The sequence below is a fragment of the Natator depressus genome, chromosome 2 (genome assembly GCF_965152275.1).
Source record: "Natator depressus isolate rNatDep1 chromosome 2, rNatDep2.hap1, whole genome shotgun sequence".
NCBI lineage: Eukaryota > Metazoa > Chordata > Testudines > Cheloniidae > Natator > Natator depressus.
Window position 1 is genome coordinate 2847204 of NC_134235.1, and position 13162 is coordinate 2860365.

The window sequence follows — 13162 nt, forward strand, 5'->3', positions numbered from 1 at the left end:
TGCACTGGACAGTACAAATGCTGCAAAATCCAAGAGGAATGTCATACAAAAAGGGGCGCTATCAAAATGGGAAGCAGGGAATCAGGGACGGCTGCTCCTCCCGGGGGAAAAGGCTGCTTGCTGCTACAGCACCAGGTGGGTGCCCAGGTCCCAGGTGCTGGCTGTGAGCTGCCCAGCACCCTGAGGGCATGGAGCCCCACTGCTCTGCCCAGACTGCCAGGAATGTCCCAGTGAAACAGCAAGGCCTGGCACTCAGCCTGTGCGTGGGGTTGCTCCAGATGCAGGAGCAGGGTCTGGGCCTCAGGCTGGTCTCTGGAGAGGGGAGGTGCTGGTGTCATTACGACGTATCCTGTGCAGCTGCCGGCTAGTCGGCGCTGGCCAGCAGCTTGCTCAAGCACTGGCGGATGTTGTCCTGGCCCCGATACACCTTCTTCATGCCCCGGGGCAGGTAGCGGCAGGAAGACAGGTTGAGGTAGCTCAGGGCAGGACAGCCGATGATCAGGGCACTGTGGGGGAAGCAGAAATGCCTTGAATTGCATCCCTCAGCGACATGGTGCTTCCCCCTAGAGTTTAGCCCGTGGAGCAGCAGACCCAGAGCGGAGCAGAGCCATGGTGGGAGGCTGAAGGAGGCAAGGGGCTGGCCCACATGCAAGTGGTGGCACAAGAGAAGGTGGGAGCCGAGCAGAAGGGCCCAGCCAGGAAGAGGTGGCCCAGTGGGGCGGGGAAGAGCCAAGCAGGGCCGCAATGCGGAGGGAGAGCGGGGCAGTGAAGGGACTTGGGGTGCAGAGCCCTGCGTAGCAGGAGAGGCTGGTTTTCAGGGTGGCGTCTGACAGGGGGAGAGGAGGTGCAGCAGCTGAGCTGCGAGCCAGCCACGCACAGAGTCACTTACACACAGCAGCTCTCCTGGCAAGAGGGAGGACAGAGGGCAGCTTTGCAGCTCCTCCCCAGGGGGGAACACAGCTGTGGCTGGTGAGCCCCAAGCCTGGAAGTGCAGAGGGCTCCCAGCTGGCTGTGCGCTGTGCGGATCTCCCTCTGCCTGCAGCCCTACCAGCCCCTCTGCCAGCACTCACCTGACAGTGCTCACAGTGACCTTGGTCCCGGTCATGTTGAGGGATCGCAGGGCTGCCCGGCCACTGCCCTGCCCAAAGGCGGCCATGGCAAGCTCCAGGTCGCGCTCGCTGAAGCTCTGCCCTGCCAGATCGAGCTCCTGCAGGCTGTGGTGCCACTTCCAGGTGAGCAGGTGGCTGCCCTCCGAGGGCAAGAGCAGGTGGTTATCGCTGCAGTATAAGCCCAGGTACAGCTGCTCTAGATCTGGGATGCAGAGAGAGATACAAAGTTACTCAAGAGAGTTAAGTCCCAGGCTGACTGCGAGGAGTTCCAAAGGGATCTCCCAAAGCTGGGTGACTGGGCAACACAATGGCAGATGAATTTCAATGTTGATAAATGCAAAGTAAGGTACATTGGAAAACATCATCCCAACTGTACATATAAAAATGATGGGGTCTAAATCAGTTGTCACCACTCAAGAAAGATCTTGAGTCAGTGTGGATAGTTCTCTGAAAACATCCACTCAACGTGCAGCGGCAGCCAAACAAGGTAACAGAATGTTAGGAACCATTAGGAAAGGGACAGATAATACGACAGTAAATATAATGCCTCTATATAAATCCTTGGTTCACCCACCCCTTGAATATGGCGTGTAGTTCTGGTTGCCCCACCCAAAAAAGATATATTAGAAAAGGAGAAGGTTCAGAGAAGGCCAACGGAAATGATCGGGGGTCTAGAACGGCTTCCGTCTGAGGGGAGATTAAAAGGCCTGGGACTGTTCAGTGTGGAAAGGAGATGGCTAAGGGGGGAGATGACAGAGGGCTGTAAAATCTTGACTGGGGTGGAGACGGGGAACAGGGACGTGTTATTTACCCCTTCACATAACCAGAACCAGGGTCACCCAATGACATTAACAGGCAGCAGGTTTAAAACAAACAGAAGGAAGTATTTCTTCATACAACGCACAGTCAGTCCGTGGAACTCTTTGCCAGGGGATGTTGTGAAGGCCAAAAGTATATCTGGATTCAATAAAGAGCTAGATAAGGTCCTGGAGGATAGGACCATTAATGGCTATCAGCCAAGCTGGTCAGGGATGCAGCCCCATGATCTGGGTGTTGCTAGCCTCTGACTGCCAGAAGCTAGGAATAGATCATGGGGGATGGATCACTTGATAATTCCCTTGTTCTGTTCATTCCCTCTGGGGCACCTGGCATTGGCCACTGTCGGAAGACAGGCTACAGGGCTAGATGGGCCATTGGTCTGACCCAGTATGGCCGTTCTTATAAGATGGGGGGGTTGCTTTAGAATAACTATATCCTCTCACATTTTCACAGCACCAGGCACCCCGCCACATTTACAATGGTGTCAGCTGTGCTCAGGGCACAGGGCAGGGAGCTGGGACTCCTGGGTTATAGCCCCCTCTCTGTGCCTCAGTTTCCCCACCTGCGAAAGGGTGCTAATGACACTGACACCACTTCCCATTTGCAGAGCGCTGCGAGCACTACAGACCCACAGTTCTCGATACACATGGAGTATCAGCTAGCTAGCAATCACCACTGCCTCTAATCCACCTCTGTCTCTAGTCCTCCATGACGTTATTCAGAAATCCCTCAGTGGACTTTGCTCAAGCCAAACTCAGAGACCTTTTTTCTCCCCTCCTTGCTCCCCAGCTCCTTCCTCCCATCTAACCCTGGCCTCCTGCGTGCCTCCACCTGAACTCACCACCGCTGGGACAAGAGCCTTCTCCTCTTCAGCGGTTGCTCTCTAGAAGAGCCTTCAGTGCCTCCCCTGTGTCTCAGCAGCTCTGCAACTCATCTCCGCTCTCGGCCCCCTCACTCTGCTGCTGTCCTTTCCGACAGTATCACGCACTGACCCTGCAAAGCTCTGGGGACACAGCTGGCAGGAAGGATGCTGTGCAAAGCAGGACCCTACACCTCTGGAAAGGCTGTCCTTCTGAAGGCTCACCTATTCCAAAGCCCTGCTGAAATGCAGCCACTTCTGGGGTGGACAGCAGCTACTATTCCACAGAGCCCAAGGGCCCCCGAGACCTAGGCAAGGAAGGTGGACAGCAGTGCTTCCTCACCCGAGTGCTGCACAGAGGGGCTGGCCAAGGGCCAGGCACAGAACCAAAGCTCTCTGGCGTCTACACAGTGCTACGCATTAGGCTCAGGGCCTCACCAGGAGGGCAGAAAGACTGTCCCTAGCTGTACCAGATGCACCTGTCCTCCACACAAGATGCGCCCCCCCCCCCCCCCCAAGATGGGGACTCCAAGGCTCACCGGGGCACGGCAGCTCCTGCAGCCCCTTGGGTGTCACACGGAAGCAGCCCCGCAGGTCCAGCACCCGCAGCTTGGTGGAGGCCTGCAGGATCTTCTGCAGGACGCTGTCACTGACGAAGGAATAAGAGGTAGTGGCCAGGCACAGCTCCTCCAGCTGAGGGAAGCCCAGGGAGGTGGGGGCGGACCGAGGGCTAGGCTTCAGGGTCCAGATCACATTGAGCAGACGTAGCACCTGGAAGGGAAACAGATGGGGGCAGGAATGACCCACCAACCCCGAGACAACAACCTCCCAGTCAGCCAGATCGGCTGACAACGATGGCTACCGGCAGGAGCAACCCCTGGCCTGCTCCATGCAGGGCTGCCTCAAAGAGGAGGCAGCAAACATTGGGCAGATGCAACTCCTGATGCATTGATACAGTGCAGCCCATTGATACCAACACTATAAAAAGAAGGATTCTAGGTGGACTCCTCCTGAAGGTCGAGACAGCAGACTGGACTTCTACATAGAGTGCTTCCGCCGACGTGCACGGGCTGAAATTGTGGAAAAGCAGCATCACTTGCCCCACAACCTCAGCCATGCAGAACACAATGCCATCCACAGCCTCAGAAACAACTCTGACATTATAATCAAAAAGGCTGACAAAGGAGGTGCTGTTGTCATCATGAATAGGTCGGAATATGAACAAGAGGCTGCTCGGCAGCTCTCCAACACCACTTTCTACAAGCCATTACCCTCTGATCCCACTGAGAGTTACCAAAAGCATCTACAGCATTTGCTCAAGAAACTTCCTGAAAAAGCACAAGATCAAATCCGCACAGACACATCCCTGGAACCCCGACCTGGGATATTCTATCTACTACCCAAGATCCATAAACCTGGAAATCCTGGGTGTCCCATCATCTCAGGCATTGGCACCCTGACAGCAGGATTGTCTGGCTATGTAGACTCCCTCCTCAGGCCCTATGCTACCAGCACTCCCAGCTACCTTCGAGACACCACTGACTTCCTGAGGAAACTACAATCCATCGGTGATCTTCCTGATAACACCATCCTGGCCACTATGGATGTAGAAGCCCTCTACACCAACATTCCACACAAAGATGGACTACAAGCCGTCAAGAACACTATCCCCGATAATGTCACAGCTAACCTGGTGGCTGAACTTTGTGACTTTGTCCTTACCCATAACTATTTTACATTTGGGGACAATGTACACCTTCAAATCAGCGGCACTGCTATGGGTACCCGCAGGGCCCCACAGTATGCCAACATTTTTATGGCTGACTTAGAACAACGCTTCCTCAGCTCTCGTCCCCTAACGCCCCTACTCTACTTGCGCTATATTGATGACATCTTCATCATCTGGACCCATGGAAAAGAAGCCCTTGAGGAATTCCACCATGATTTCAACAATTTCCATCCCACCATCAACCTCAGCCTGGTCCAGTCCACACAAGAGATCCACTTCCTGGACATTACAATGCTAATAAACGATGGTCACATAAACACCACCCTATACCGGAAACCTACTGACCGCTATTCCTACCTACATGCCTCCAGCTTTCATCCAGACCACACCACACGATCCACTGTCTACAGCCAAGCTCTGCGATACAACCGCATTTGCTCCAACCCCTCAGACAGAGACAAACACCTACAAGATCTCTATCAAGCATTCTTACAACTACAATACCCACCTGCGGAAGTGAAGAAACAGATTGATAGAGCCAGAAGAGTTCCCAGAAGTCACCTACTACAGGACAGGCCTAACAAAGAAAATAACAGAACGCCACTAGCCGTCACCTTCAGCCCCCAACTAAAACCCCTCCAACGCATTATTAAGGATCTACAACCTATCCTGAAGGATGACCCAACACTCTCACAAATCTTGGGAGACAGGCCAGTCCTTGCCTACAGACAGCCCCCCAACCTGAAGCAAATACTCACCAGCAACCACATACCACATAACAGAACCACTAACCCAGGAACCTATCCTTGCAACAAAGCCCGTTGCCAACTGTGCCCACATATCTATTCAGGGGACACCTTCACAGGGCCTAATAACATCAGCCACACTATCAGAGGCTCGTTCACCTGCACATCCACCAATATGATATATGCCATCATGTGCCAGCAATGCCCCTCTGCCATGTACATTGGTCAAACTGGACAGTCTCTACGTAAAAGAATAAATGGACACAAATCAGATGTCAAGAATTATAACATTCATAAACCAGTCGGAGAACACTTCAGTCTCTCTGGTCACATGATTACAGACATGAAAGTTGCGATATTACAACAAAAGAACTTCAAAACCAGACTCCAGCGAGAAACTGCTGAATTGGAATTCATTTGCAAATTGGATACAATTAACTTAGGCTTGAATAGAGACTGGGAGTGGCTAAGTCATTATGCAAGGTAACCTATTTCCCCTTGTTTTTTCCTACCCCCCCACCCCCCCGACGTTCTTGTTAAACCCTGGATTTGTGCTGGAAATGGCCCACCTTGATTATCATACACATTGTAAGGAGAGTGATCACTTTAGATAAGCTATTACCAGCAGGAGAGTGGGGTGGGGGGAGAGAAAACCTTTTGTAGTGGTAAACACCCATTTTTTCATGCTTTGTGTGTATAAAAAGATCTTCTATACGTTCCACAGTATGCATCCGATGAAGTGAGCTGTAGCTCACGAAAGCTTATGCTCAGATAAATTGGTTAGTCTCTAAGGTGCCACAAGTACTCCTTTTCTTTTTGCGAATACAGACTAACACGGTTGTTACTCTGAAACCTGGTTCCCATCATGGGGATAGGAGGGCACAGGACGATTAAAACAGCCAGTGCAGACCAACCCTACCTCCTCCCCTCCCTGCCTGCCTCCCACGGGGTGATAGGCACCCTGCTCCAGGCACTAATCCGAAGACAGGGGGAACAAACAGATCCTGCACTGTGTCCTAGAAAGAAAAGGAGTACTTGTGGCACCTTAGAGACTAACCACTTTATTTGAGCATAAGCTTTCGTGAGCGACAGCTCACTTCATCGGATGCTAGTGTCCTGGAACTGGCTTGGACAGGCTCTAGCAGCGGGCAGGAAGGGGTTCCCCTGAGGACACCCTGAAGTCCTGTCCCAGAAGGGGGCGGATGGCAAGATCTTCCCAATCGCAATGGGCACAGTGGGAGAGGCAACCCCTGCTCAGGGCCTTCCAGAAATAAACCAGGCCCTGGATGTGCACTGGGAAAGCAGGTGCAAGGCCCCAGCATTTGGGGATAGGAGCCAGGGCCGCAGGAGCCAGGCAAGGTGCTGATGCAGCTCTCAGTATCACAAAGCTTGGGGTGCCCCGGATCTAACCAGTGAGCCCCAGCAGCATTAACCAGAGCCTTGCCATGCAACAACATCAGGAGAACTCCCTCCTGATCACATCGGCCATGGCAGCGCTGAGCACAGCACCAATAAAACCGGCCATGCCCTGCAGCGTACACTACAATTGTCTGAACTGCGTCTGTTGAGATGCCCAGGGAAACTGGAGAAGGGGTGAGCTACAGACATTACCTCACTGGCACACACTGCTGGGGTGGGCAGAGCTCCAGACACAGGCAAGGGAAGAAGCAGATCTGAAGGGGTGCCTGGTACCTTGGGTTTGGGAGGTCGGAAGGGGTCAGTGTGGGAGAAGGCAAGGCAATGCATGGCCATAAAGCAATGCCAGGACATACAGGTGTCAGCATATACAGGCGTCACCTGCTGAAAAGCAGCTGCCTGGCTGTGAATGCCTGCAAGCCCCTCCTCCGGGGATTGCCCATCCTCTCCAGGGAGAGAAAGCACCCAGCAGCAGTGGACGCCCTTAGGCGTCAGGAGACCTCTCCTGGCTGCAGGGGCACACTGGGGCAAGCGCACTGCATTGAACCGAGCACCATTTGGAGCCATGGGTGGCCACACAAGCTGCTAGTGCAGTGGGGATGCAGACCAAACAGGGAAGGGTCAGGAGAATGAAGCTACCTGAGCTTCCGGGAAGCCTGTTAAACCAGAACTGCCATGTGTCCAAGGGCAGCAAGCATGGCACTGCCCGGAACCGCCCAGCGGGGGAAGGAATAAATTAGCATTGGAGCTGCAGGGCGGCAAAAGGTTACCAGGATAGGGGAAGCAGAGGGAGGAAGATCAGAGGAGGAGCGTGCGAGGAAGGAAGGAGAGCTCACGGGTACCTGCAGCTGCTGGCAGGCTGCTTGCAGCTGCTCTACTGAGAGTTGAAGGTGCTGGCTGCTCTGCTTGATCTCCGTGTTCACCTCCAGGAGCCGCAGCCCAAGGCAGCAACCACTCTGCAGAGGGGGCGACAGGTTCAGAGAATGAGGCACTCCCTGCTGCTCTGTCAGTCTCCGGGCCCACCCGCCTTGGTGAACCTTCCCAATGTGACCCAAGCGTAACTGAGGCAGTGACATCCGCAGACAGCCTGCAACAACAGCCCTGAGAGGTATGATCTGCCCTGTTCATCGCAATGGCGTGTTAACCCTGAAACCTAATGACACAACGTGAGACGCTAACCATTTCACAGCTGATCAGAGCTGCCAGAAAGAGGAATGATTACAATGGAAATCTGAAACTGACTCCATGGCATCTCATTTCAGAGTCATGAATGGGGAGGTCCCGGCTTGTGGGCAGAGCCTGGGAAAGCACCACTCCCAATTCAACCCCCACCTCTTGTTGTTCCAGTCTCAGCAGAAGCAGCTTCACGGGTCTCATAAGCCTCTGCCGAAGCAGGCTGAGAAAGTGTCCCATCCCACATACGTATGGTGCAGTCCAGCTCTGACAGGGAACGCTCGGGCAAGGCCAGCCCCTCTACAACTCCCACTCCCCCGGCGGTCTTTGCCAGGCTTACCGAGAGCGTGGCGACGATGGCATTCATCCGGCTGCTGTACGTCAGCCAGAGCTGCCGGATCCGAGAGCCAGCGGCCTCCAGAAAGCTCACCACAGCTGAGGAGTCAACCTGGGAACAAACCAGAGAAGGCCACCCAGGGAGGGGTTACTACCCAGCACTTGGCAGCCAGACATCCTGCACCATGCTCAAAGCCATAGGAGGAGGGGCTGGCTAATTAGCCACAGGAAAAGATCCACTGCTGTACACAGCTGCTGGCTAGAGCAGATTAGGACACCCCCGTCTGGGCCAGGGTAAGGGGCTCGTCAGGCCATGTCTGGGAGGGGGCTGGGCGCTGTCCCATGCAATGGAGTTGACAGTCTCGGAGCAGGCGCAGTGGGTTTGACTGGCTGTAGCTCAGTGTTCTCCCATTCCTAGGGGACCAGAGGGCTGGCAGATGGTTCCTTTCTGGCAGGGCATGCAGTGCTCCCCGGAGGGTGTACGGGGAGACTTTGGCAAACCAGTAAAGTGCCTGAAACCACTATGGCTTATTGCTAAAAGCAGCCAAGTCAGCGGGCTGTAAATTGGCCAAGTCAGCAGGCTTAGCTTAACCAAGGCCGGGGGGGGGGGGGCGGGGGGGGTGTCTTTGGATGCCACAGAGAGGGCAGCTTGACCCCGCGTCCTTCCTCTTAAGAATTGTGTTGAAGTGGCCGATACATGCATTTTAGAAGATCAGGATGTGCCCCAGGAATGTCTACTGGGGGCCTCAAGGCTGCAAACTCTGGAAAAACCCACACCTGGTTAATCAATAATCAGAAGGAACCTTTTGCTGGACCACTGAAACTGCTCGTAACAAGTTTCAGAGTAGCAGCCGTGTTAGTCTGTATCTGCAAAAAGAAAAGGAGGACTTGTGGCACCTTAGAGACTAACCAATTTATTTGAGCATAAGCTTTCGAAAGCTTACGCTCAAATAAATTGGTTAGTCTCTAAGGTGCCACAAGTCCTCCTTTTCTTTTTGCTTGTAACAAGTTTTCTTTAAGGGACATGTCTAATGTATAAATAAGGGGGAAAAGTTTGAGGTAGTTGGACTCTTTTTGGACTCTCCCTCTGGATACATCTTGCAGTCCCCACCGGCAGACGGAAGATTTGGCCACTGGAAGCCTGCAGCTGTGTCACTTGAGAGCCACACTCAGCTTTGGTAATTATCAAGGGTTGGGGTGTTTTACTAACCTTTTGCGGACGTGTGTAAATGCTTGAGACTAAGTAAAGTTTAGCCGTAAGTGAAAGCACTCTTGTGTTGTCCTGTGTGTGCCAGCCATCTATCGGTCGGACGGCCGTGTCTCCCCTGATTTATTCCCTGACACCACCTCGCACTGAGTAAAAGTTACCAAGAGCTTTGGGTTGAAAGAACCCCGGGGAGCAGGGGGCTGTGCAGGATGCGCCTCACGACACATTTCCTAGTCTCTCACCCACAGCAGGTAGCAACAGTGACGTGGCTGCAGCATCGCTCTGCGGGACGGCACCCTTGTATTTCTGGGAGGGCCTCAGGGGATCCCTGGCCAAAACTGACCCCCTCTCCTCCTCGGCTCAGCAGAGCCCCACACGCCCCTACCTGGGAATTCTGCAGGTTTAAGCTTTCCAGCCGGGGGCAGCATTCGGCCACTGCACTCAGGGACTCGGTGGTCACTCCACTGCAGTGGGTCAGCTTGAGGGATACGAGAAGGGGGCAGGACTCTGCAAGGGCCTGTAACAAAAGAGGGTGGTGAGCCAGCCAGCCCTGCCATCCCACGAGCAGACCCTGTAAAAGGCAGGCTACACGCAGGTTGGGGGATTCACGTTCTCCACCTCGCTCCAATTAAATTCCTTGCGAAGAAGACGATTCTGATCTCAGTTCTTCCAGGCTGACAGGGGCTATGTGACTAATAGCAGAGAGGGCCCCAAACTTGGAGCCTGAGGGCTGGATATCCTTTGCATGAAAAGGACAGAACTTTGTGCCACTGGCTCTTAGTTGCAGAAAGCCTCCTGTTCTTAGAGCTATGGCTACATCTATCCAAAACTAGGGATCAGAGCGGGCCAGTCGGTGTCCAAGGGCAGAAGGGCATGATATCATGCCAAACTGAACCCTGCCTTCTCACCTTCAGGACAACAGGCACGTGGCTCTTCCAGTGGCAAAGAGCAAAGTCCCGGAGAAGTGAAAACCTGCATGGAGGAAACAGAGTTAATCTGGCTGCCGAGCCAGCATGCATCCAGCTGTCCAGGGAGAGGACGGTATAAAGGGAGGAGGGGAGAGGAGCAGGGGTAGGGGCAGCACAACGTACAGCCCCTACGGGGAGCTGGAGTGGGAAGAAATGTGGGGGTGACACAGCAGGAGAGGGCCAAAGCATGTGTCATGCACAGGGGACAGGACACCCCCCATCTATAATGCAGCACCCACCTGTTCTGGACCAGCCACTCCATAGTGCTGAGGATTCTTTTCTCAGTCTGGGGAGGCTGCTTTTTGCCAGGCTCCACCCAGCAGAAGCCGATTGACACCTTCTGCCACAGCATGGGATTGGAAGCTGCCCCGTACCACAGCCGGCACACACGGGCCACCCTGGGGATGGAGACACCCGTCACTGCAACGGCACATGCCAGGTTAGACAAGTAGCGGAGGTGGGACTAGAGCCATCTCAGAACAGCGGGCCCGCAGGGGCCCACTGCCAGCGGGTGAGAGCCCAGCTAATTGTCAGGCAGAGCTTTTCAAGTGGGTAAGACCCCTTCCCCCAGCCCTTCCACCTGAATCTGTGTCCCAATACAGCAATGAACGTCGCTGGGAGCCCCCCGGGAAATGCCCCTCAGGCTGGAGTGGTGGCAGAACAGGCCGCGTGCGGGCTCCAGGGCCTCTGCCCCTGGAGAGTCGGTGATGCACACACTCCATGAGTGTCACTGGCCACCCATTATCCACCAGGCCCTTTTCAAGGCCTTGCTCTTGGGCTTTCATACCTTGCACATTATAGGGCCAGCTGTCCATGCCACTGAGGTGCCCAAGACTGACCAAGAGGTACCACTGGCCATCTCCACTGAGGAGTAGACTCCGGCCCGTCCTCCTCCTTGTTGAGTGCCAGCACGCACTGGTGATGCCCCTTAAGGCCAGAATCAAGCTACTGGGTCAAATTCAGCCATGGAGTAGGAGGCAGCAACACCTGGTGACTTCAGCAGGGAGCTGCAAGCGCTTGCCCCAGGACTGACTTTCGTCCCAGGTGTCCTTCTCAGTCCGCTGGTTTACAGTGGGGTTCTGGGGACTGAGATGACAGGGTTGGGGGTTGGTTTGCCCCTAGCGACACCCTGGACTTATCAGCCAGGCCCTGCTCTGGGAGGTTTATATTTCGGCTTGGCAGAATTCACTTTTTATTCTTTTTAATTCTCACAAATAATATCAATGGTCTAGTTAATACTTAGTCCTGCCAGGAGTGCAGAGGACAGGACGCTCTGACCTCTCGAGGTCCCTGCCAGTCCTACCATTCTCGGATTCTGTTTATTTTTAAGCCTCTTTTTAAGACTTTTACCAATTTACGTTTTCACAGCCATGTGACATTATGGGGGGCGGCGGTTGAGCACAGACAATAACTATTTAACAAAAGCAGCAGTTGAGATTCAAAAGTTAAAGCTACCTAAGTGGCACCTCTGCTCCAGATCCCTCAGCGCCAGTATTATGACACGCTTTATACAAAAGGGGCATTTCTTTTACTTTGCCCGTCTGTACACATTGATTATTAGCGCTGGGAACACCTTTTCCTCGGTTTGTGGGTGTGCATGCTGAAATCAACGTTTACTACTGTCTACCAATACAAATCTAATCCTTCCAAGCCCATTTAGATTGGTTCAAGTGCCCAGAGGCTGGGGGCACAGGGCACCTGCGCAGAATGTCCATGTAAGATTCCCCTGGGGATACTGGAGGCCCATAATGCAGGGGCTGCAGGCCAACCCCCTGAGGCCTTGAGCTACCTCACTACCCCATCAGGTGGGACCCAGGAAGGTGGAGAGACAGGAGGGGAGATCACTGCTGATATGCTGCATGCTGATAAAACAACATGGTGAAACGAGCTTCAGAAATACCTTAGAGACGTTGTCAAGTGAGGGGTTTCTAAGCTCTGGGAGAAGAGTCCCCTCATGGCTGCCTGTCTTCTCTTCCTGGACTAGTGCTTTACAAAACGAGTTCAAAGCCACGCCGGTGATATGACACACGATGCCAGGGTGCCTGGACGACTCTGGTACGTGAATCCCACCACTCTGGGCATAAGGCTGTGGGTCTGCAAAGTGCCCCCTTTGTACTCGACTGCCCAGCTCCTGGTCCTTCTTGAAGATCGGCTCCACGGAGCATTCATTACGATGGGCCAGGGCAGCATGCAGGGCCAATGCAGCCATGTGATTCTGAGCGGCATCTTTGCTGCTCTTTTTCCCTTCCCTCTTGAGTGTATTTATCTTGTTTTGTCTTTTAGGGAACGGGATTGGACTTTAACATCAGAAGCAATGCCAGCTTCAGCCTATCTCTACTAATGTTGTCTCTCTTCCCCCCAGGACAGTTATTGCCATCTTTAACACCAGCTGAGTGTCTAACGGAGGGTTGTTTCTAAAAACTTGCTCCAGCGAAAGGGACCAAGGGATGCTGTTAAAATGATTACGATCTGACATTTCAAATGCTTTCACGTTTTTATCCCCCTCCCTTCTTTTCTGGGTCTTTAATAAGTGTGCAAAGGACATTTAATGGAGTGTTTGCCATGGCCCCTATGCAGGCTGAGGTCTCTGCGCACCAAATCCCGAACCTCATTCAACACGAGTTAATGCTATACAGGTACAGCATCTTGTTAACACCTTTGAGTCTTTGGGCCCCTTTATTCCACCTAAATGAATATACCGTACAGCCCCCATCACCAGAGGATCTGAGCATTGCACACTCTTCAGTGGAGTTAGCAATTGATCCTCACAAACGGCCCTGGGAGGCAGGGCACGGCTACT

General features: G+C 53.5%; 1 protein-coding gene across 4 annotated transcripts in view; it reads right to left on the minus strand.

Annotated features, from left to right (window-relative positions):
* Positions 1–13162, minus strand: part of FBXL6 (F-box and leucine rich repeat protein 6) — a 17649-nt gene continuing 4487 nt past the window's right edge. For 3 of the 4 annotated variants that reach the window (XM_074943672.1, XM_074943670.1, XM_074943671.1), the window contains 8 exons: positions 10602–10760; positions 10303–10366; positions 9780–9911; positions 8192–8299; positions 7521–7634; positions 3327–3558; positions 1071–1311; positions 1–506 (listed from right to left, as the gene is read on the minus strand). In XM_074943672.1, the coding sequence (XP_074799773.1) occupies positions 365–506; positions 1071–1311; positions 3327–3558; positions 7521–7634; positions 8192–8299; positions 9780–9911; positions 10303–10366; positions 10602–10760 (1192 nt within the window). In that variant the 3' untranslated portion in view covers positions 1–364. The remainder of the gene's footprint in view (positions 507–1070; positions 1312–3326; positions 3559–7520; positions 7635–8191; positions 8300–9779; positions 9912–10302; positions 10367–10601; positions 10761–13162) is intronic. The other variant, XM_074943669.1, reaches the window with a different exon arrangement.